This window comes from Petaurus breviceps, unplaced genomic scaffold (assembly GCF_028583685.1).
Source record: "Petaurus breviceps papuanus isolate PSGF00001 unplaced genomic scaffold, PetGlider_PUasm1.0 91133, whole genome shotgun sequence".
NCBI classification, from domain to species: domain Eukaryota; kingdom Metazoa; phylum Chordata; class Mammalia; order Diprotodontia; family Petauridae; genus Petaurus; species Petaurus breviceps.
Window position 1 is genome coordinate 74,950,542 of NW_027187419.1, and position 23,141 is coordinate 74,973,682.

At 37.1% G+C, this 23,141-nt stretch overlaps 1 protein-coding gene across 4 annotated transcripts in view; it reads left to right on the forward strand.

The window, feature by feature from the left end:
- The first annotated feature begins 3,736 nt into the window (after nucleotides 1-3,736).
- RIF1 (replication timing regulatory factor 1) overlaps nucleotides 3,737-23,141 on the forward strand; it is a 63,854-nt gene continuing 44,449 nt past the window's right edge. For 2 of the 4 annotated variants that reach the window (XM_069079795.1, XM_069079797.1), the window contains exons 1-11: nucleotides 4,398-4,683; nucleotides 4,881-4,999; nucleotides 5,621-5,699; nucleotides 9,606-9,702; nucleotides 10,196-10,326; nucleotides 10,413-10,507; nucleotides 13,895-14,084; nucleotides 16,366-16,458; nucleotides 21,100-21,238; nucleotides 22,123-22,274; nucleotides 22,862-22,982. In XM_069079795.1, the coding sequence (XP_068935896.1) occupies nucleotides 4,896-4,999; nucleotides 5,621-5,699; nucleotides 9,606-9,702; nucleotides 10,196-10,326; nucleotides 10,413-10,507; nucleotides 13,895-14,084; nucleotides 16,366-16,458; nucleotides 21,100-21,238; nucleotides 22,123-22,274; nucleotides 22,862-22,982 (1,201 nt within the window). In that variant the 5' untranslated portion in view covers nucleotides 4,398-4,683; nucleotides 4,881-4,895. Of the gene's footprint in view, nucleotides 4,328-4,394; nucleotides 4,684-4,880; nucleotides 5,000-5,620; nucleotides 5,700-9,605; nucleotides 9,703-10,195; nucleotides 10,327-10,412; nucleotides 10,508-13,894; nucleotides 14,085-16,365; nucleotides 16,459-21,099; nucleotides 21,239-22,122; nucleotides 22,275-22,861; nucleotides 22,983-23,141 lie in introns of those variants that run through there. The other 2 variants (XM_069079796.1, XM_069079798.1) reach the window with 2 other exon arrangements.

Here is a 23,141-nt window from a genome sequence, read left to right on the forward strand (position 1 = left end):
CTTGAGCAAGTTACTTAACCCCGATTGCTTAGGGGCAGCCAGGTGGCTCAGCAAGTACCAGCTCCAGTGTCGGGATGACCTGGATCAAATCCGGGCTCAGATACTCAGCACCACACCCAGAAATAACTGGCTGTGTAACCTTGAGCAAGTTACTTAACCCCGATTGCTTAAAAAAAATAAAAACAGAAGAAAACAGAAAAAGATTCAGAAGGCGGCACAGACAAGCAGGACAGCTTTGAAAGTAACAAGTTAAATTTATTATATATTTTTTTGAAAACAGCTGTGTATAATAGAGTACCAGTTTTACTTGTAGCCTTTGTTTTTTTTTTTTTCTGATTTACTTTGCAAATGGGAATGTTCAATTTTTTTATGTTTGTGAAGTTCAGAATCTAAAAAAAAGTTTCTTTCAAAAAAGAAAAAAATCTTAAGTAGAATATACTTCTGTCAAAGAGCGGAGGCAGCTAGGCCAAAAGTTGTATACATGGTCAGATGCATTCACTGTAACAGATATTTTATTTAATTGTTACTCTGTCACAAGGGAAAGGTCAATCTGGATTGAGGGGAGATTTTCCTCCCAGAATTGACAAAGTAAAGCTAGCTAGTGCATCAATAAAATGTATTTTTAAATATCGAAGTAGAGACATTTGGACTTACTGAAAATGGAAATACCTGTTTTATTCAGAAGGTATTGAATACATTCATATTTGCAAATGGATTTGTGATGTTATAAGAGTGGGATTACAAACCCCTCCACCAGTTTAGATGCAATCCCTCTATATGTGTTCATTTTGTTCAGTTCTTATTATCCACAGCTTCTAAGATACATATTTATCACTAGAGCCTGTCTCTTGGTTCTACTTAATATCTCAGGGCTACAAATGCACAGTTCTGATTATTATCTTTTAGTCTCCATATCTCAAAATGGTTCCTTTTCTATTTCTGCATGGCCTTGATAAAGTCTTTTGTAATATGATAGCTAAATTTACATACCACTTTACAAATGTAACCTCCTTTTATCCTTACAACCTCAGAGGTAGGTGCTATTATTATCCACATTTTATAGTTAAGGAACATGAGGAAAACTTACTTGACCACTCTATCTCAATGTTCTTCCATGTTCCATCAATAATATCATGTCCTCTAACTGTGGATGCACCCCAAGGTACTGTACAGTACCTTTCTCTACATTCTTTCACTTAGTTACCTCACCAGCTCCCATAAGTTTAATTACCAGCTCTGTGCAAATGTTCCCAAATCTATAATTCCATCCCAAATCTCTTTCCTGAGCTCTAATTCTGGGTTCTTTCTTCATCCTCATACAGGGCACTCTATCTAACATCTCCCTGACTTTTCATTGGCTGTCCCCCAGGTGCTTGGAAGGCTCTGCCTTCTCATCTGATGGCAGCTAGGTGGCACAGTGAATAAAGCAGTGGTCTTAGAATCAGAAATACTCAAATTCAAATCCTGAATCAGATCTTTACTAGCTGTAGTCACTTAATTTCTCAGCCTAAATTGCTTCATCTATAAAATGGGGATAATAGCATTTCCCTGGGTTATTGTGATAATCAAATAACGTAATATTTGTGAGGTGCTTTGCAGATATCTTAAAGAGATAATAAAAGTCAGTTATTGTTATTATCACAGTTTCTTTGCTTTTGGGGCTTCCATCAAAACTCTGCTCAAATGGTACCTTCGAAGCGCTTCTTCACAACTGCTCAGTTTTTGTTGCTTCATTGTTACTGTTTTTCTTACCCTTTAGGGTATTTTTTGAAAACAGCTGTGTATAATAGAGTACCATTGTGCTGTAGAAGTATATTTTAAAAAACAACAACCTCAAAACAGTTTTTTGCTTTCTCTAGAAATATTAAGAAATACTATTTCTCAAGTCTAAAAACATTTCCAGGCTTTTCCCTTTGGCAAAAGGGAAGAACAAAAATCCTTCTCCTAAAATGGGTTAAAGGTGATAATTCCCATCTAGAAAGTGATTATTGTCTTCCCACTCATCTGAAAAGCTTGGTGCCAGGCCCCACGTGGGGACAGTATCATCTCTTTTGAAATTCAAGAGTAAGCTATTGTTCCTATTGATTGCGGGAAGAAACTTCTAAGGAGAAAAGGTCTAAGAAGGAACTGAGTAGTGTCCATTCTGGAATGTTAATCCCAAACTGTATTTTAACATCTTTTTCTTTGTTCAAGATTGCTATAAATGTTACCTGAAATCTTCTTGGGGCCAAGAGTAATGTGGGTGGAGGGAAGAGTGAACATGCCAGTTTGGATATCTCTCTCCAAGACAGAAATGACTTGAACGTAAAATTAAATAAAAATATTCTGGCAGAATTAGGTTTAGAAACCTAAATCATGAAGTACATTACTGTATAAATTTTAATGTTTTTCAACAGTGACTATGCTTTTTCCTGGTTTTGCTTTGTCTCTTTTTTTTTAATTTGTCTCATCAATTAATACAGTTAAGCAAAACCAACCTACAGGGACAATGTCTGAGAACATATGCAACATTCTATGGCATCATCTTCTACCCCATCTAATGAAAAGGGAGAGGTCCATTTTATCTTCTGCTCTCTTTGGTCAAAGATTGGTACTTCAGATTACTTAGTTGGTTACATTGTTCTCCTAGTTATACTTCATTCTGTATCAATTCATACAAATATTTCCTTATTTCTCTGAATTCTTCATATTTGTTGCTTTTTAATAACACAAAAATATCCCATTAAATTTTTGTGGCAGGATTGTTGAGCAATTCCCCAATTTGCAGATGACCACTGTTACCAATTTTTTTCTACCACACAGTTTGATGAATATTTTGGTTTAAAGGGGCCATCCCACAAAGGGTATAAACTTTTTTTTTATAAGTAATTCCAAATTCCTATTGTGAGCTAATCTTTTCAGAAATTTTGTGGTGACAGGAAGAAGGGTTGTGGGATGGTAATAACACAGAGTAGAAAGATAGGTAGCAGAAAAATTTTGAGTCTAGCAGCACAAAACCTGCTTTGTAATTCATGATATAAAAATAAAATCAGGAAAGAAAAAAGGAGAATTTTGTTAAAAGAGAAGGGAAGTTATTATCAATTACTATACTAGCTACAGATAGCTATCTATTTTAACTATTCTTGCTAACTAGATGCTGAGTTCTGTTAAATTTGTATCTTTTAAATTTCAGCAACCTGGGGGAAAGTTTTAGTAGAATTTTTTTTTAGGTTAGGGAAAATACAAGAATGAGTGAAATATGTAAGTTTTGAGGCAAAGAATAGGGAAGATTGAGGATGTTCATATCTGATGGTTCAGCAAAAGAATCCCTTCAATTATCCATGTGTTATTAACAAAATACCATTTACTTTAAAATGATATCTCTCCAGACCAGCTGGCACATAAACAAAACTCAGGGTGAATCCATAATACTGTCAAATGATCATCTAATTTTCTAGTGTTAAGTGTCTGAGGCCGTGTTTGAAATCAGATCCTCCTGACTCCAGGGCTCGGTGCTCTATTCACTGTGCCACCTCACCACCCCTAAATGCTATACTTATAAAAGAAAAATGAATCCCAATTTGTAGGCCACTTGTAAATATAGTGATTTTAAGAAAATAAGTGCCTTAAAAAACTTTGTGAGTTCCTTCACTACAGTGACTGTCTTTTGCCTCTTTTTGCATCCCCAGATCTTAGAAAATGCTTGATAAATGTTTATTGGTTAAGAAATATTTTGACAATTGTATTTCCATCTAATTGCTTTCTTCTGTAATCCTATCATATTTTATGTATTCTGGAAAGGAGTCTATAGGTCTCACCAGACAGGCAAAGGGATCCATGACATAAAAAAAACCATGCTATTTAAGTTCTAAGAATGAATGAAAAAAAAAAAGCAAACCCTGTTGGTCTGTATTTCATCTATGGTATAACCCAACCTCTTTCATTCCACCAAGGCAATTTTTAAAAGGCAGCAATAAAAAAAAAAAAAAACTGCGCCTTACAGGCAAAATATTAACTGCAGGGCATCCATAAGCCCAAGGGGATGGAGTAGGGGAGGAGATGGGAGGGGAGCGATCGATGACTTCACCGCTCCTCAGGCTCCGGGCCTCGATTGGCTCGGGCATCGCTTTCCCGGACTTTTCTCTCGCAGGAGTTTGGCTCCCGCGCACTCAGCGCCTTCCCCACCTCCTGGACCCTCCTCCTCTCCCCCACTTCCTCCCCCCGCCGCCATTTTAGGCTGGGCCGGAACCTGTGACCGGCGCTCTCAAGAGGGCAGAGGGCGGGCGCCACCCCCTGCCAAGCCAGAGCCGGAGCCGGAGTTCGCGTCCGAGCCCAGGGATCACGCGGGGTGCGCAGGCGAACGGGGTTCCCGCGGGTGGGGGACGCACGGTTGGTCCGGACCGGGGGTAGGCGATCGTGAGAGGCGCCGCTCCGCGCCCCACCCCCCTCCGCTCTCCGGCTGGGCCCGACGCGCCCTCCCACTGGTCCCTCCTCCCGCCCCTAGCTCGCTTCGGGCGCCTCCCCCTGTTGAAAAGAGCCCGGGAAATTCTCACGTCGTCGGCGCCGGATGCGGGTGGCGGCGGGAGTGGCGGCGGCAGCGTTGGGGCTGGCGCGTGTGCGGGAGGGCGACCAGCTGCCGGGCCGCTTGCCTTGACCTCCGGCCCCCCCCCCCCATCGGAAAGCGGGAGCTCGGCGTGAGGGAGGGTGAGTGTCAGGGAGGGGGCGGGGAAGGTCCGGGCGGGCGCACACGTGTGCGGTTGTGTTTCTGTGGGTGGGTGTGCATGTGCGCGCGTGTGGGTCCGCGCGCGTGGCGGGGTGCGGGGTCCGGCTGGGCGTATTTCGGGGGTGTATTTGGGGGAGGGGGTCGTCTCACTGTCACGGTCCTCTTCGTCTCTCTCTAGTAAAGTGTAGCCATCATGACTGCCCAGGGCTGTAGCCCTCTGACCCCGCTGCTGGAAACGCTGGAGGATCCCGCGGCCGCTGTGGGGGAGCAGGTGGATGCCTACCTGACCTTGGCTAGGTGAGTCTCAGTTTACCTGCTTCTCCCGGCTCTCTCTCCTAGTTCTCTAACCAAGCAAGCCCCAGTATCTGCTTTCCTTCCCCCCCACCCCTCTTGCCCATTTCCTCGAAGGCTTGGTTGGGTGTGGAGCGGAGCGGAGAAGGGAGAATGGATAGTTAGGTATGGGAAGGGAAGCTTCAGTCCGCTCACAATTTATGTTCCTAGGATCGGGCTTGTGTGCTCTTCGTCAGGATGGGCTAGAGGAGGTCAGATGAGAGGTTGTTAAGGATTTTGTGTGAGCGTGGGTGTGTGGTCTCATTTATCTAGCTTGAAAAGGATCTAGGTTTTTTTTTTTTTTTTTTAGCAAAAGATTTTCCTGAAAGGTTATAGAGGGTTAATTTTTATTTGGGTAAACAGATTCGCACATATTTGTAATTATTTGTACAACAGTAAGTACTATTCTTTTTGAATGTTGCAAAGTACTTAAGAAAATTTAGTTGCAGAACTAGTTAGAATTTTTTTTGAGATGATGTATAGGAGTTGTATCACACTGATAAGACAGACCCCCTTTTTAGCCAGTAGCGAATCAAAATTTTTAGTAAGTAAGAATGATTAAATTTTTTTCCCTTCATATTCTTGAAGTCGACTGACCGGAGAAGAAGGAAAAGAATTCATTGTAGAAATCAAGAAACAGCTTCCTCGCCTTTACAAAACATTTAAGGTTTGTAACTCTTGGAAGTTCATTAAAATGTTTTACAAATTCTTTGAGCCTTTATTTTTACAACTATTTTCAAAGTGAAACTTTTGATACTGTTGAGCAGGTTAAGTTAAAAGTAGCATTTTTACTTTGCAGTTAGGATTAAATTTAGAATTGAAGGGACCTTTGAGGACAACCATTCCAACCTCTTCACTTTATAGATGGAGTCACTGAATCCTGAAGAGGTTAAATGACATCACTAAAGTTACACTGTGTTAAGTGAGCTGAGATTCTGACTCCAAATCAAGTGTCTTTCCACTGCATAAGGGTATCTCTCATAGGAATGGGCTTGACATTGATTGCAGACTCTTGAGGACTGCATATTTGGGCACTTGAGAAGCACCAAAAGTGTCTTGGTAAATATTCATTAAACTTCTGTCCACTTAAATCTTACCACTAAATGCTACATTTTAACATAATTCTATCTTCTTTATGTTTCTACATTTTATATTTGAATTCTCAGACACTGGAGGTGGTGTTCTGTGGCCTGCACTAACACTGACATTTAATTTAAGGCTCTCTGTCTTCTACTTTTGTTTATACTAGATCCCTTTGCATGTGAATAGGAAGCTTGATAAGGTTCTAGTGATCTGTAATGGGGGAGGGAGGGAAGTAAGAAAGAGACAATCAGTATAAAATATCATGTAGATACTTAAAAGTTAATGTATTTTCCCCTTTTGAGGAAACTCCTTGAGGGCAGGGACTTCCTATCCTTTCTAATTAACTCCTAACATATAGTTGAACAATAAATGAACCAGACATTTGAGGGCCTACCATATATTTGGTATTCTGTGTTTTGTAAATGTGGAAATATAAAACATTCCTTGCCTACCAGAAACTTAAAATTTTACTTGGGGAGTAGAGTCCTAATATAAAGTTAGAGTAAAGGGTTTTCCCAGTAATGCGGAGTCTATTGATCTCAAAGTTTTAATTTAGTTCGATTTCTTTGCTACTAAACCCCTTTTTCCTATTTTGTTCCAGTATAGGGTTTGGGGAGTGGCATGGGCTTGCTTTCCTCAGTGATATGACTGGAAAAAATTTTTAAGTAACACTTTACAAAGGGGTTGTAATCCTACTGAACTGTAAAGAAGGGAACCTATAGACATATCACCGAATATTTCCCATGCCTCATAGAAAGTCATCTATTATGATAAAAAATTTGAGAGGAAGAAAAAGTTTTGCAAAACTAATTATCAAATTTTTTTGATAGGCTGTAAGTGTTCCACACCCATTCCTTATCTCCCCAACCTCTGCAGTGAAGGAGGAATGACCCCTTTTTTTCTTTTTTGGGATCAAGCTAGGTCTTATTATTTTTAGGGTCTTATATTTTCAGCATTCAGTTTTGATTAGTTTGGTTATTTCCATTTAACTTGTATATTTTTCTATTTCTGCTTTACTGCATTGGTATTATTTCTTGGAAGTCTTTATGCTTCCCTGTATTTATTATTTCTTAAAGTATAATAATATACTTTGCATGTGTGTACATTTGTTTAGCCATTCCTTAGTCAGTGAATATCTACTTAATTTCTTCTACTTTGCTTCACTAAAAAGTGACTTTGTGGGTCTTTCTGTCATTGACCTCTTGGGCATGCTATCTGGTGGATATACTAATGGGAGCAACTGTGAATTGGTCCAGTCACAGATGTTGTGTTTTGCCTGGACCTTGAAGAATGAGTTTGATTGGGGTTAGGCAAAAGTAGAGAAAGAAACAAAGGCATTTCAGGAAGGGGAGAATCATGTATAAAGAGGGAAATGAGTGTGCTGGATATTTGGGTGGACAGTGCTGAATCTTGCCTAGGAAGAGTGAAAATTTTATGTCTGGGAATGATGAGAAATTAAAGTATGTAAGGACAGTGAGATTTGTGGAGGGATGTTCTGAATGTTAAAGACTGATCAATTTAGAGGTAGGTAAAGGGGAGTTTTCACAATTTTTAAAGTGTGAGAGTGATGGAAAAAATTGATACTTTAGCAAATCTGCTCTTAGAGTAATAGGAGATTGATCACCAGTTAAGTGGTTCTTGTAGTCAGTGATGAATTCCTAGACTAGTTTGTGGGAATGGAAAGGAAGAAATCATGAGACCTATCAAAGGGAGAATCAAAAGAATTGTGAGTAGTTGTGATATAAAGTCTGAGGAATAGAATTTCCCATATTTATCTTTGTATGTCTTTATCCTTATCTCCAGCATCAGGAAGTTCTCATTTTTTTCTAGTTAATTTACTTGTGCATTTGCTTAAGCTCCTTAAGTAATTCTGACTTACACTTTTATTTTTTCCTTCTCTGTGTCTTCGTATTTTATCTCTCTGCCCTACTAGCTTTATCTCCTTTGCTTTGAAACATGCATTAATGTCCCATATCTAGGTGGGGGAGACTTTATGTCCAAGAATGTTCTTTATACCTCCTCCCTGTCCTCATACTAGATGTCTTCTCTTGTTTCCTGTCCTTACCCCACTGGTGATTTCAGAATTGTCCAGTCTGCAAGAAAAACCACTGAAGCATAGCTCTGAGCCAGTGGCACTTTATTAAAGAGTCTGGGGCCCCTTCTCATGAAGTGAACCTCAGATCTTCTTCCCAATATGAGATGCCCTTTTCCTCCAAGGCCTTATGAGTTTTATAGTATTTCATAACTGAACAATACAACAAGTAAGTCAAACCAAAAATACAGAAACTTACTGGTTTTGATAAGCCTTGCCCATGATGCTCTAGGAGAAACTGCAAAATATAGAATCCCATTGGTTGATAAACAGGCTAGTGAGCAGACCTTAACAATTTATCTTGAACTTCCAAAGGGTCCTACCAAGCTGATGAGAACATCCATGGGCTGAGGCAGCCTGCAGGCTGGCAGCCAGGTTCATTCATTGGCTATGTGCTCATCGTCATCTCACCATGTTGGGCAATAGAGGGATGACAAGGGATGGAGGGGCAACAAAATTAGCTGGGAGGACTTTCCAGGTAAATGAGTCACCTTTGTCACCCTGTGCTTGGTCACCATAACAAAGGAAAACAAGGGTAGAGGTCCCCTAGTTAGCTTCTTATGATTAAACAAGGGAACTTACAATCTGCAGTTCATAGCTAGCTCTGAGACCAACAATCAGAGCTTAAAATCACTACCCCCATGGAATCATATCAAACTGATTAATACTGATTGGAATAAAATAGGAGTCCAATTAATCATCTATCACATTCCCCACTTTGATCCCAAGAAAGACTAATCTTTCTGTGGATCACCGCAATCTAGGTCCATAGAGGGCAGTCTTCTATGGGTGACAGAACCTGAGTAGGCAGTTAACCAGCCTAAGGGGAAAAGGGAGGGAGAGTGACAGGAGCCTTTGGGGGGCAGTTCATTTAGACAATTATGCCTTTCTTAGTAACCCCTTCCTTCCTGACCACTTATTTTGGCCATCATATCTTATGATGTTCTATTTCATAGAGTTGTCTGGGCTCTGAAACATCCTCTTTGTAGTCCTGTGGTCCTCTGGAGATTTTTCCTCTGAGGCATACTGGAATGAGTGAGTGGGGTTTCAGAACAATTTTTTGTGGATTTCTTCAGTTCAGGTCATTAAGAGATCCCCTTTTCTGTTAAAAATTTCATAAAAATAAATCTTAATACAAGTTTGCAATAGCACTGACAAGGTCAGGTAGTGAGAGTTAGCTCAAACCATATAATGCTAATATGAACTGCAAATTAGGAACCTTTGTAGCAGTGTTATTACATCATTGATTATGATGCATTTTATGAATTGATTTTGGTGTCTTAGTGATCACTTTTTGTCATTTCATAATTTTTGTCTCTTAAAAATAACTTCCTTAATTTATTTCAATTTCAGTATCATAATTTCAAGTTGATATTTTGATTGTGTTTATTTTTTCAGACTCACATTTCTAGTCAAAACTCAGAGTTGAATAGTGCTACTCTACAAGCTATGGGGTTTTGTTTATATAACCCCCAAATTACTTCAGGACTGACAGGTATAAAATTATTTGTGACTTTGAATTTTCAGAATTTCATAAGAGAACAGTCTTTTTGCTTCTTTGCATTATACCATGTTATTTTTGTAGACCTTTGTATCTTTCGTTTTAAGATGCTACACGTAGTAGTTCTTATTCTAAACTTTCTTCCTGTGCATGTTCCAGTAGGCATCACCTAAAACATAATGTATACATATATTATGCTTGTACTCATAACATACCTTGGTAATTATGAATTTGCTATGCCAAATGTGTTTTGACATTATTACAATTGCACATTGTAAAACTATCATTTCAACTGTGAAATCTAATTCTTATTGCTGTGGTGTGTATGTGTTTGTGTGTATTTGTTTTACTTGGTGTTTTTGGAATAGGCCTGAAGTAACATGAAAATCTTTTTAAAAAAATATTGATAGTAGTACAGGGCAAATGAGTTTTATGGTTTTATATGTTCTATAATTAAGAAAACTCCAATTTTAATTTTTTTTTCCAGAAAAAGAAATGCAAGAGCTGCTTTCACAGCTGACTGATAGTGCCACAAAGAGTACAGACAAAAACACGCGTACTCGAGCACTCTGGGTGATGTCTAAACAGACATTTCCCAGTGAAGTTGTTGGCAAAGCGGTAGGTGTAGGTTGTTTTTTATGTTTATGTTACTTCCTATGCATATTGAAATTAGGCTTGATTATTTCTATATATATCTTTTCTAGGTATCCAGTATAATTACCATGTTAGAAGTAGTATTTAATAAGGTGGATGTGCATTCTATGGTGGTTGATTATGAAGCACTAAATGTTATCATACGGTATGTATATTTGAATGTCATGCTTATTAAAATAATATTGATATGCTTAGGATATTTGAGGGAGTAGACTATTAACATGCAAGGTATTTCATTGCCTAAATCTCAGTTATTAGTTGAAATGTGCTCTAGGGTACCATTTCATAAATGGTGGGACTGATTTCTTGAATACCAGAGTGGTGCATAGGAAACCCGCTGCTTTATTTTCTCTCACCTGTACGCAATATGCTCATTCAGCTGGTAGACAGATTCATTTGAAGAGAGTGATCAAAATAATATGGCTAAACACTTGATTTCTTGCTGTTGTGTAAGACCTGTTAATATTGATCATCAAACACTTGGAAATAAGTGAATGGTAGGCTATAGATAAGGGTGGTGGCTGCAAGTTGGGGACTATCTGTACTATTATTTTCTATTGTCTCCTGTGCAAATGTCAAACCTAGGATCCTAACTAGTAAGCATTTATTAAGGGACCTACTATGTGCCAGCATTGTTCTAAGCCATGAGGGTTCAAAAAGAGGACAAAAACAGTTCCTGTCCTCAGGAAGCTCACAATGTAATGGGAGAACAACAAGGAAATATGTATAAACAAGCTATATATAGGATATAATTAACAGAAGGAAGGTAATAGAGTTAAGAGGTGTTATGAAAGGCTTCCTGTAGAAGATGGGATTTTAGTTGGGACTTAAAAGTCTCAGAGAGTTCTGTAGGTGGAGGAACAACGCTCCAGGAATGAAGGACAGCCAGAGGAAATGCCTTTATTCTCAAGATGGAGTATCTGATTGTGAAACAGCAAGGGGACCAATGCCCCTGGATCAGTATGCTTAGAGATGTAAGATACAAGAAAACTGAGGGGCAAGGAAAGGGGATTGCTAATTTATGAATAGATTTGAATGCCCCAGGGGATTTTGTATTTGAACTTGGAGGTGATCGAGAGCCATTGGAGTTTATTGAGTAGAGGGATGACATGGTTGGACTTGCACTTGAGGAACATCACTTTGGCAGATAAAAGATGGATTGGAGTGATACTTGTGGCAGGCAGACCCAACGGCAGGTTATTGCATAGTTCAAGTGTTAAGTGACAAGGTCCTATACCAAGATGAAGGCAGTATCAGAATAGAGAAGGGAACTTTTTGAGAGGCATTGTAAAGGTGAAGTTGACGGGCCTTAGCAATAAGTTAGATATGAGGAGTGAGAGTGAAGAGTTCAGAATGACACCTAGGTTTTGAGCCTAGTAATAGGGATGTTTGAAAGAAAAGAGGGTTTAGAGGGAAAGATAATGATTTGGGTTTTGGACTTGCTGAGTTTAAATTGTCTGCAGAATAACCAGTTTAAGATGACTAAAAGACAGTTTGAGGTGTGAGACAAGTTCAACAGAGAGGTTGGGGAAGGATAGAAAATTTTGAACTAGGGTTGTTCGATTGTTTTCAGTTAAGTCTGACTCAGTGACCCCTTTTGGGATTTTCTTGGCAGAGATACTGGAGTGGTTTGTCATTTCCTTCTCCAGCTAATTTTACAGATGGGGAAACTGAGGCAAACAGGATTAAGTGACTTGCCCAGGGTCATGCAGCTAGTAAGTATCTGAGGCCAGATTTGAACTAGGGAAGATGAATCGTAGTGAATCCAGGTCCTTTACTCTAGCTGCCCATCAGCATAGAAGTGATCACTAAATTCATGGGAGCTAATGAGATCACTAAGTCAAGTAGAATAGAGGGAGAAAAGGGCCCAGGAGAGAGACCTGTAGAGTACTCACAGTCAGTGGGTATGATTTCAAGGATCCAGCAAAGGAGACTGGCAAAGTGGTACCTGTAAAATGTTAAATAGGAGAGTGTTGTTGTAAAAATCTGGCAGGGGTGGCTAGGTGGCATTGTGAATAGGGCACAGCTTTGGAGTCAAGAGGACCTGGGCTCAAATCCTGTCTCAGACACTTAATGCAAAACTAGCCCTGTGACCTTGGGCAAGTCACCTAACCCCAATTGGCCCACCTTCTTCCCTCCAAAAAAACAAAACTCTTAAAAATAATTCTGCCTTAAAAATTTACTTACATTTAAAAGTTGTGAAAATAAGGCACTACAGTGTGTTTGCTGATGTTGCTTGGTTAATCTCACATAGCTATTCAATGGGTTTGACAGAGTTGTGCCAGGTAGATCCCACAATATATTCTGTGTGTTGTGAGAATGAATTTGCTAATTACCTAGTTTTCATTGTCTAGAGTGTGATTCTCTCACCTATATAATATCCTTAAAAAGTTGAGCAAGACTACGAGTTATACCAATAATTATTTTGACGGCCAAATCTTGTAACTTATTTTCTTTCTTCAGTCTCTCTTTGCCTTTTTGTACCTTGTGACATTGTTGACCACGTGTTCTTTCTAAATAGTTGGTGCTCCTGTGATTTCCATGATATTCTCTGTGCTTTTCCTTCTTCCTTTCTGACTTTCCTCTTTCTTAGTCTCCTACTGGATCATCATAGGGTCTCTCCTCTCGTCTCCCTCCATTTTTTTCCTCTCATTCCCTCTTCCTTGATCACCCCCCCTTCCCAGTCAGTTATTTTTGTACAGATGATTTCTAAATGTGTGTGTATATGTGTATATAAATTATATGGAAAAAGATAACATCTATCTACAGATAGATCCTAATTGTTCCATTGAAATCTAGTGTTGCATCTCCCAACTTCTTACCTAACCCATTTCCTTCTTAAGCCACAGGGCTAACATAATTTTCTTGCTCAAAGACCTTAAGTGGTTCCCTGTTGCTTTCTTATAAAATATAAACTGTTAAGTAGTCCTTGATAGCCTTACTTTCTGTTTTTTTTTCCAGCCTTATTTCACATTAATCTCCTTCATGCATTCTGCATTCCAGGCAAACTCTGGAAGTAGTAGCTGTCCTTAGTTGCTTTTCCAGACCTCCTCTATTCCTGAAATATATTCTTTCAACTTTCTAAAGCTCAGATCAAGTGCTACCTCCTTTTATAGTCTTACTTGAGTCCTACACCCTTTCGGCAATTGTTAGTATTTTCTTCCTCCTGAACTTAACCATGCATTTCTTTTATGTTTCTTTTGTAACTTTACCTCATTTTGACTGTAATGATATACTCCTTGACAATAACAAGGACTTTCTTGTCTTGTATCCTTAGCAGCTAACATAGTACCTTGCATATAGTAGGTATTTAATAAATCTTCATATGGAGTTGAATTCTGGATATAGATTTCAAAGATTGCAGATCTTTGGAAATATGTGCAATTTTAGTCACCAACCTATTATGTAATATTGGTATTGGCAAGGTAATTTTCTGGAGAAAAATTTACTAATCACTTGCAAATGACTTGGGACTTAAATATTTACATTTACACAAGCTCTTTTCCTAAACATTTATTTCTATTCTTTTCAGACTAATAGAGCAAGCCCCTGTTCAGATGGAAGAAGAAGCAGTAAGATGGGCAAAACTGATTATACCTTTAGTGGTGCATTCAGCACAAAAGGTACATTTGCGGGGAGCAACAGCATTAGAGATGGGAATGCCATTGTTGCTCAAGAAACAGCAAGAAGTAGCAGCTGTTACTGAGCAGCTTATGACAACTGTAAGTGGTATTTAACATTTTTTTTTTTAATCTTAAATTTCTTGGGAAACTAAGGACAAAAAGAATTGTAAGGGCAGAAAATTATTTTTACATGTTGTATTTTCTTAGTAAGATAATGCCCAGTATTTAACATTGCCTACTAATATTGGGCTATGTTTAATATTAAAACTAAAGATTTTATAAAAATTTCAAAGTCAGCCTTTTCCCTCTATTATTTGAGATATTGAATTAGTAATTGTTTTTTTTTTCTAATTGTAAATTGATGTTTTATTGAGTTCCAGATTTGTAGGTTTTTCTTTTGAAAGTTTTTTTGATAGTTCATTATGCTGAAATTTGTTTTTGCTAATTTCACGTATGGTACTTTTTTGTGTTAAGTGATGTTTTTCATATTTATTTTAATGTTTTAAGTTAATCATTTTAAAATGTTTTATAATGGCATCCAGGAGCCTTGATTGGAAAGGAGCTTAAAATGTGATTTATTCTAACATGATTATACTAAGAAGTAATATAGAGTTTTAAGGTTTGCAAAGTATTTTGTCATTTTGGTCCTCACAACAACTCTGAAAGATAGGTATTGTTATCCCCATTTCACAAATGATGAAATTAGAACTGAGAGAGGTATCTCTAGCAGGATTTTGAGTTTAGATCTTCTTACTCCAAAGTCCAAGGATGTTCTTATAAACATATTAGTGCATTTGTTAGGTGTTGGAAGTAAGGTTTTTAGGTTAGAATCTATGCCCTCATGATGTTTACTATAAGGAGGATATGATACTACACAAAATAACATAGGCTAAGTATTTTTGAGAGGCAAAGCAGTACTCTGAAGATTACATTCTTAGTCTTTTGACTGAATCAGATTACCTTTTCAGTATACCCTGTTTTCCCTGTTATCTTAACAAGATAAAAATTGGGGGAAAAAAATCATTACCTAGTGGCTAGCCTATACCATCCTTGGACAGCAGATTCAAGATTCAGTATGTCAAAAGCTTTATATGGAGCCTGCCAGAGAATCTCCCATTAGAATAATCTTCTAATAACCTAGTCACTTCACTGTGATAAGGACCCAGTCATAACAAACTCAAATAGAAAATGAACTACTAATTAACATTTCTGTGTTGTATTATATTTTTATTTTTTTTTATTTTGCTTTTTAGAGGGCAGTTGTGGTTAAGTGACTTGCCCAAGGTCACATAGCTAGTTTTTTGTGTGAAGTGTGTGAGGCCGGATTTCCAACTCAGGTCCTCTTTGACTCGTGCTCTATTCACTGTGCCACTTAGCCGCCCCCCTATATTTTTATTTTGTTAAACATTTTCCTATTACATTTTAATCTGATTTGGCCCCATGGGAGAGATATGAGAGCTGCGTCAATTTTGACACTTCTGGGATAGGCAATTAAAGTATTTTCATCTTAATGATGACTTTTCTGTTTGGGTGAAATGACTACTTCCACATTGCATCATCATGTCTTTTATTGAGTGTACTGGTTAAGGGAGTGACAGAACATTAAACTTTGGTATTTTGCATTGGTATTTCTTTTAAATAATGGAAAATTGTAAGAGTGAGAGATGTACCTTTTGGCAAAACCTGCCCTTGCTAAAGGTTTCTATGAAGGACTTCTCAAGTAAGATTACCTCCTAAGAATTTTATGCAAGGATAGTTGGTATCAGTCAGTGATAGGTATGAAGTAGGCTAAAATTTGAATGCCATAAAGAGAAAGCAACAACATTAGGAAGGAACCTCAGTTATCCCCGGAATCCCAACTCTTTCAATTCCCATGAAGGAGAATTGTTATATCATCTGTTTTTGAAACCACTATTACCTATATCAGCCTTAATAGGTTTCAGTTCGTATTAATGATAACTGTTAAAAGTGAATATTGTAAAGTTATTAATATTTTAGAAACTGCTTAAATTTTGCTACACTTGACTCTCAAAACTTGTGATATCTTTAAATTAGGGAATAAAGAATATCAAGTCTATTGTGAAATATTGAGTAATTTAGTCACTGTATGTTAACATGGTGGAGAATTGTATCAGAATTTCATAATAATTCATTTAGAGAAATCCCTTTATAACTGAAAGCACATTTTACAAATTTATTAAACAACTTTTTTTAGTGGGGTGCTTTATTTTCTAAGGTTTTAGCTATTTAAAAAGGGTTTTTAAAACTTGTTTTACGAACAAAATTATTGATTGAGAGCAGAGTCTTAACCGTTATTTCTTTATAATTCTTTTCTTCCTTTCATCACCTATTTTTCCCTATAAAAATATTTTTTCCCCAGAAACTAATTCCAGAACTACAGAAGCTCTTCATGAGTAAAAATGAGACATATGTGTTGAAATTATGGCCTTTGTTTGTTAAACTTCTTGGAAAGGTAAGTACATTTTCCCAGGATAATAAATTCTTAATGTGTTTATGACTTGGAGTTATGATACTGTTCCTATTTTATAAAATTTATTTTTTTAATTCTCAACTTAAAAAAAAGAAAAAATATCAAAAGAATTACAAAGAACATTAAAAAGGATTATATATGAAACCTTGAATCTCTATTACATATACAGCTTGCTTTAAAAAAAAAAGTACATATTAAACATTTCTGAAGCTGTCCTGCTTGTCTGTACCCTTCTTTCAATATTATGTTCTCTTTGAGTAAAAAAAAGGTTCACTTGCTCTCTTTTGCATTACTGCTGTTAGCTTCACATTGCTACCTTCTCATTATAAAAGGGGAAAAATACTTGTAAGAACACTAAAGGAAGACAGATCTAGAATGACCTTGTCCAAAAATGGCTTTTTGTACCATTGGTCTGTCCCTTTGTCAGGAGGTAGGTCACATGCTTCATCGTTGAATCTCTATAGTTAGGGTTGACCATTGCTATGACAAGTCGTTAAAGACTTTGAGAGTTGTTTTTCTGTGCTTCTTTTTCTGTTCTTTTTACTCTGCATTAGTTCATAAAAGTTTAACCAATATTCTGTAAACAGAGCTTGAAATTTTTTGGCTCAGTTAATATTCCATTATACTGTGCCACAATTTGTTCATCCAGTCCTTAATTTGTGGGTACCCCTCTCAATTTTTAGTTGTGTTTCTGTTCTTTTGATTCCTCCTTCAGAATCTACCTTTGAAAGTTGATTTGTTTTGCTTGTCATTATTTCTTCCCTTGTATTATCCTCCTTAACTTTCCCTTTCCCTATCTCTGATCTTTTCGTGTTCAGTTTAATATACTTTTATTTTGCAGTGTATGCTTATATTCACTTGTCCTTTTGTCCACTTTAGTTAAGAGTGAGTTTTATTTGATCTCTTCATTCTCCAGCCCTTACTGTTATGTTTCTATATTTTTCTTAAATATCTCATTTATGAGAAATAAAAAGTTCCACTCCCTTTTAATGTTTTCCTTATTTTAATACTCTGTATTCCTTTGACTCTCCCTTCTCTTTACCTTCTTCGGTCCTCAGAATAGAACCAATCCAATGCCAGATCCTCTATCTTTACTCTCTCAATGGAAGACGTTTACCTCGAGGGATACTTGTTCTTTCTGTCACTTAGCACAGTGCCTAACACATAGTAGGCACTTAAATACTTCTTGACTTCTATTAGAGTGTTAGTTCTCCATTATCAAATAATGTTCTTTATTTGGTCCAGTAAATTTGCCTTCTAGTTTTCTCTTGACTCTTGTGTATGTATTTTAAAATTTGAGCTCTGCTATTTTTTTTTTAAAGCAATTGGGGTTAAGTAACTTGCTCAAGGTTACATGGCCAGGTGTTTCTGAATAGGTGCTAAGTGTCTGAGCCTGGATTCGATCCCCAGGTCATCCCGACACTGGGGCCGGTGCCCTTACTCGCTGTGCTACCTGGCCGCCCCTAGCTCTGCTATTTTCACCAGAAATGTTTGAAAGTACTATATTCCATTTTTCTTCAGTAGGATTATATTTGTTTTTGCTGGCCTAGTTGCTCTTGTTCTATATCTTTTGCCTTTTGGAACATTGTACATGAAGATCAGTTCTTATGGTAGAATCTGCCAGGTCTTATATCATCCTGATTCTGGGTTCTTGGTACTTGAAATTTTTCTTCTTGTTTGCAGGATTTTATCTTTGACTTAGAAGCTCTGAATTTGGACTATATCTTTCCCAAGATTTTTTGTAGATTCTGTCTTTACCTTCTAGTTTTAATAAATCTGAGAAGTTTCAATTTATGATTTTTGAAATCCCATGTCTTAAGGTTTTTTTATAATGGTTTTCCAGGGTCTAATTCTTAGATTATTTCCCTTTGACCTATTTTTCAGGTCAGTTTTTTGATAGCAGTTATACATTTTTTTTTTTCATTCTTATGGTTTTGTGTTTTTTTTTTTTTAGTATGTTTTATTGTTTCATGCAGTTTATTCTATTCTGGTTTGGGTAAAGTTTACCACTTTGTATTCTGTGCTGTTTTAAAAATTTTTTTCTTTCAGAGCTTTTGTTTAATATTTTATCACTTGCTTTTCTTTTATTAGTTTTATCAGTTTCTTCCATGAATCCATGTAGTTCCTTGTTGAAAACCCCGAGTATTGCTTGAATATGTTATGGGGTTACTTTCTTCTGGTTTGGATTTTGGATTGTTAGTGGTTCTATAATTCTGTAGAGTAGTTGGTGTCTTCCATTTACTCATTTCTAGTTATAATTCTTGAATTAGAGCACCTTTGTGCCAGGGTTAGAAATCCCCCTTGCTGTTACTTTGGGTAGGTGGAAGACCTCACTTGATAGCTATCTAGATTGCTTTATTAGCCTCTATTTCTTGGGTTGTGTCTTTGTGCTTTGCTGACTCTGCAGGGTCCTTTGACATCTCTGGACAGATTTCCATGGACTTTTTGGAGACCATGGTCCTAGATTTTCCTGATTTGAGAACTCCTAGGGGGAAGAGGGGATGAACTGTGAATTGTCCCTGTCCCTTTCTAAGGTCACCTTCCCTGGGGGCTTTCTTAGAGGAGCCCTCAGTTGCTTTTGGATTAAAGTAGCAGGTTATGTCGTCTATTGCAGGACACAATGAGGGACTTCTGTCCTATTTATGTGTGCTGTCTCTGACTTTCTGGCATCTCCCTTTCCTGTTGCCCCTGGACATCTGGGCTACTCCTTATGCTGTTATGGGATAGATGAGGTTACTTAACTATAGTTTCTCATCACATTTTTTATTCATTATTCAGCCAGGTGCCCCTGGATGTGGGGTGGCACAATCTGATTACTAGTGCATCTGAACTAGATGTTGCTGTTACTTGTTGCTTATGTGGTCCTGTCCACAGTATGAATTTACAGCAGTCATTTGAATTTCTCGTGGGAGGCCTTTATTCTTGCTGACCCTGCATATAATACAAACCTTGCAGACTAGAGGCATTTCTACCTCGTCTCTGTTTTGTTGTTGGGAGGCTTTTGCATTTTTTACTTTGGCTGACTTTTTTGGTGGTTCCCTCTTTCCTATTGTCCATGGGCTTCTGGCTGATTTTGTACAATTCTAGGGTAGATAAAGTCATTTACTTTAGTTTTTTTAATAGATTTTCTTGATCATTACTTGATCTATCTGATGGAATTTCAAAAATAGATTTTTATTGATATTTTTTGTTTTTAAATCCCTTATATTCTTTCTCTTTCCTTTTCCAGAGAGCTATTCTTTATTTTAAAAAAAATTTTAAAGAAGTAAAATGGAAGAGAAATTCCCCAAAATTAACTAACCAAAAAAAAAGTCACTTTGTTCCTTATATTTCACAAAATTCATTTTCATTGATTGTTTTGTGGTTGTTCTTTACATTGTTGTGTATAGTTGTTTCTTTGCTCACTTTACATACTTACTGGTATTATTTATTTTTAACAGCACAGTAACATTTTATCATTTTTGAGCAGCTAGGTGGCACAGTGGATGGAGTACAGGGCTTGAAATCAGCAAGACTCATCTTCCTGACTTCAAATCTAGCCTCAGACACTTGCGTTAGGACTCTGGGCAAGTCACTTAACCCTGTTTGCTTCAGTTCCTCATCTGTAAAATGAGCTAGAGAAGGAAATGACAAACTTCTGGTATCTTTGCCAAGAAAACCCCAGATGGGGTCACTAAGAGTTAAATTCTACTAGAACATTAAACAACAGTATTTCATTTACATACCACAGTTTGTTGTGGAATTAGTATGTGGGAGTTGGGCTACCAATTTAAGCAGTAGTCTTAGTTGTTTATCTTTTGTCTTAACATTCATTAAAATTCTTGTACACCACCCCCATTAATCCTGTACCATCCCTAAGAACAAAAGATTTTTAAAAGAAAGAAAGGGGGGAGGGAATCAACAAAACATATTGATACATCAAAACAGTCTTGACTAATTATAGTTCTTTATCAAAGTATACATACCACCTTACAAAGGAGTGGGGGAAGGTGTACTTTTCATCTCTGAGGTCAGGCTTGCTGTTTGTAATTTTGCAACATTTCAGTTGTTTTGTCATTGTTCGTTTATGTTGTTATAGTCTTATGTTGTTTTCTTAGTTTGGTATACTTTGTAAGTCTTTTCACAATTGTCTATTTTATTTATCATTTTGTTGTGTTTGTCATTTTATGACAGAGTAATATTCCATTACATTTGTGTACCACATGGATTTTTTTCTTGATGCTTCCCAATCAGTGGTCACCAGCTTTGTTTCCAGTTCTTTGCAAGTACAAAAAGTGCTAGGTAAAATTTTTGATGTATGTAGGGCCTTTCTTCTTATCAGTGACTTTCTTAGGGTATGTCATACTATACAGTCATTGATTTTTGCACATTTAAAGTCTTTTCATATTACTATAGACTTTCTTCTGAACTTTAAGTTTTTATTTATTTTTTGCTTTTTTGGAGAGGGGAAGGTAGGGCAATTGGGGTTAAGTGACTTGCCCATGGTCACATGGCTAGTTTTGTGTTAAGTGTCTGAGGCCAGATTCAAACTCAGGTCCTCCTGACTCCAGGGCCAGTGCTCTATTCACTGTGTCACCTAGCCACCCCTAAAATTTTTTACTTTTAGTATTTTGTTATCTCTAGACTCTTCATCGAAGTGGGAGTTTTATCAACTCATTGTTACAACTAGAAGAACTTGGATTTCGTAGTGGAGCACCTGTGATAAAGAAAATTGCATTTATTGCTTGGAAGAGTTTGATAGATAATTTTGCATTAAATCCAGGTAAGTTAAAAAGTTTTAAACATATTGAATTTTTTTTTATTTATTGCCAAATACAGAAGGAGAAGAAATGAAATTATATCTTCTCATTGTAATTCTTTTTAATTTAGTATTTTGAATTGTTGATGTGCCTATTATAGTGCCTTAGATGTAGTTCAGGGCTTTTTCCCTAAAATGATCGTATGACAAAACTTGTTTGTGGCCCATAATCAGTAGTAGCAGGCAGCAGAGTGATTCCTGGATAGGGAATCAGGCAGACCAAGGTTCCATTCTGATCCTAGATGTGTCATCATGATCAAATCACTTATTCTCTGAACCTGAGTTTCCTTACCTGTAAAATGGACATAATACCTGTGGTACCTGTTTAATAGGGAATTATAAAGCTCACATTAGTATGTTAATGTACTTTGCAAATGTATTAAGAACTGAGTCTATATACTGCTTCTTTTTAGTGGTATAACATGTCATTTTGGGTGGCTCACATATCATCCATTAGTGTCATTAAAATGCCTTGGTAGTGATTTAACACAAAAGGAGTTTAAAGAAAGGGATCAGTGAAGCAGTGCTGCAACACCCTTGCCATTAAAGGCCTTATATTGGTAATACATACTGATTAACCTATCAAACACTGAGTGGAGGAAGTCAGATCTAATATTGAGACATGAATATATCATAAAATTTGTGCTCTGAATAATTGAATTGACTATGATAAGATTGCTTATAAGTTTTTTCTGTATAAGTTAATCTCTTATGGATAATTATTGATTCGATGTATGCCTTTATTTTAACTTAATTTCTGTTTGAAGTAGCATTTTTAGTAAACTTAAGGTGTGATTGTTCATCTCAAATTCAGCTATGTATTTTTTAATCTGTTCTAAAATCTAAAGACATATTGTGCAGCACAAAACGACTCAAGTTGCTAATGCAGCCTTTGAGCTCTATCCATGTGAGAACAGAAGCTCTAGCACTGACGAAACTGGAAGTCTGGTGGTATCTACTAATGAGGCTGGGACCTCATCTTCCTACAAATTTTGAACAGGTAACAAAACATGGAATGGGGACTGTTGTGTTTTGACTTGTCTGTGTGTTCTTGTCAGCAAAGGTTTTTAAATAAGTTATGTTGCATTTTCTTCTGTATAAGTATGCCTGATTTGACAGTTAGGAATTATGAGATAACCCTATACCAGCTAGAGGAAATTGTGTTCTTTACAACAAAACACTTTAGACAAACAGTGAACTAAACCTAGAATTGTGGCTTTTTCATTGATGAAGTGGTGTTGAATGCTAAGTTTCATGGCTTTTGTCATGAAATGAAATGAATGAAAATTGAAAAATTCTTGAGAAGTTTTATTGTAGACCACTCAAAGTCATCTGCTTGTGGATTCTTAGAGAGTAATCTCTTCCCAACTTGAATGTGTTTTATTTTTATATTCTGTTCCTTTCTTTGCTTTATTTGTTTTTAATGTTTGTTGGAAGGAACTTAATAATCCGTAGGTAATTAGTGATATATAGTGAATGGGGGAAGAGGGAGATTGGAGCATGAGACCCTCGAACTCTGAGCATGCCCAAATAGTATTATATCATTGAACACTTAAATGTACATTGTTTCCTTTTTATTCTCCATAGGTTTGTGTACCCTTGATTCAAAGCACAATAAGCATAGACTGCCATAATATATGCCAAGGAACTCCATCCCGTGGAGCAGCTAATACAAGCTTAAACCCTGTTACTCCTAACCAGAAAGCAGGTACAGGATAGTCGTTGATTTAAAACTGTAAACTGATCATGAAAAAATAGGAATTGCCCATTTAAATTTCTCCAAAAGCTAGCATCTTATTTTATTTGGTGTTACTATTAAAACTTTTTTCTAGTCAAGAATCCTGCTGTTTGAAGAATTCTACTTATG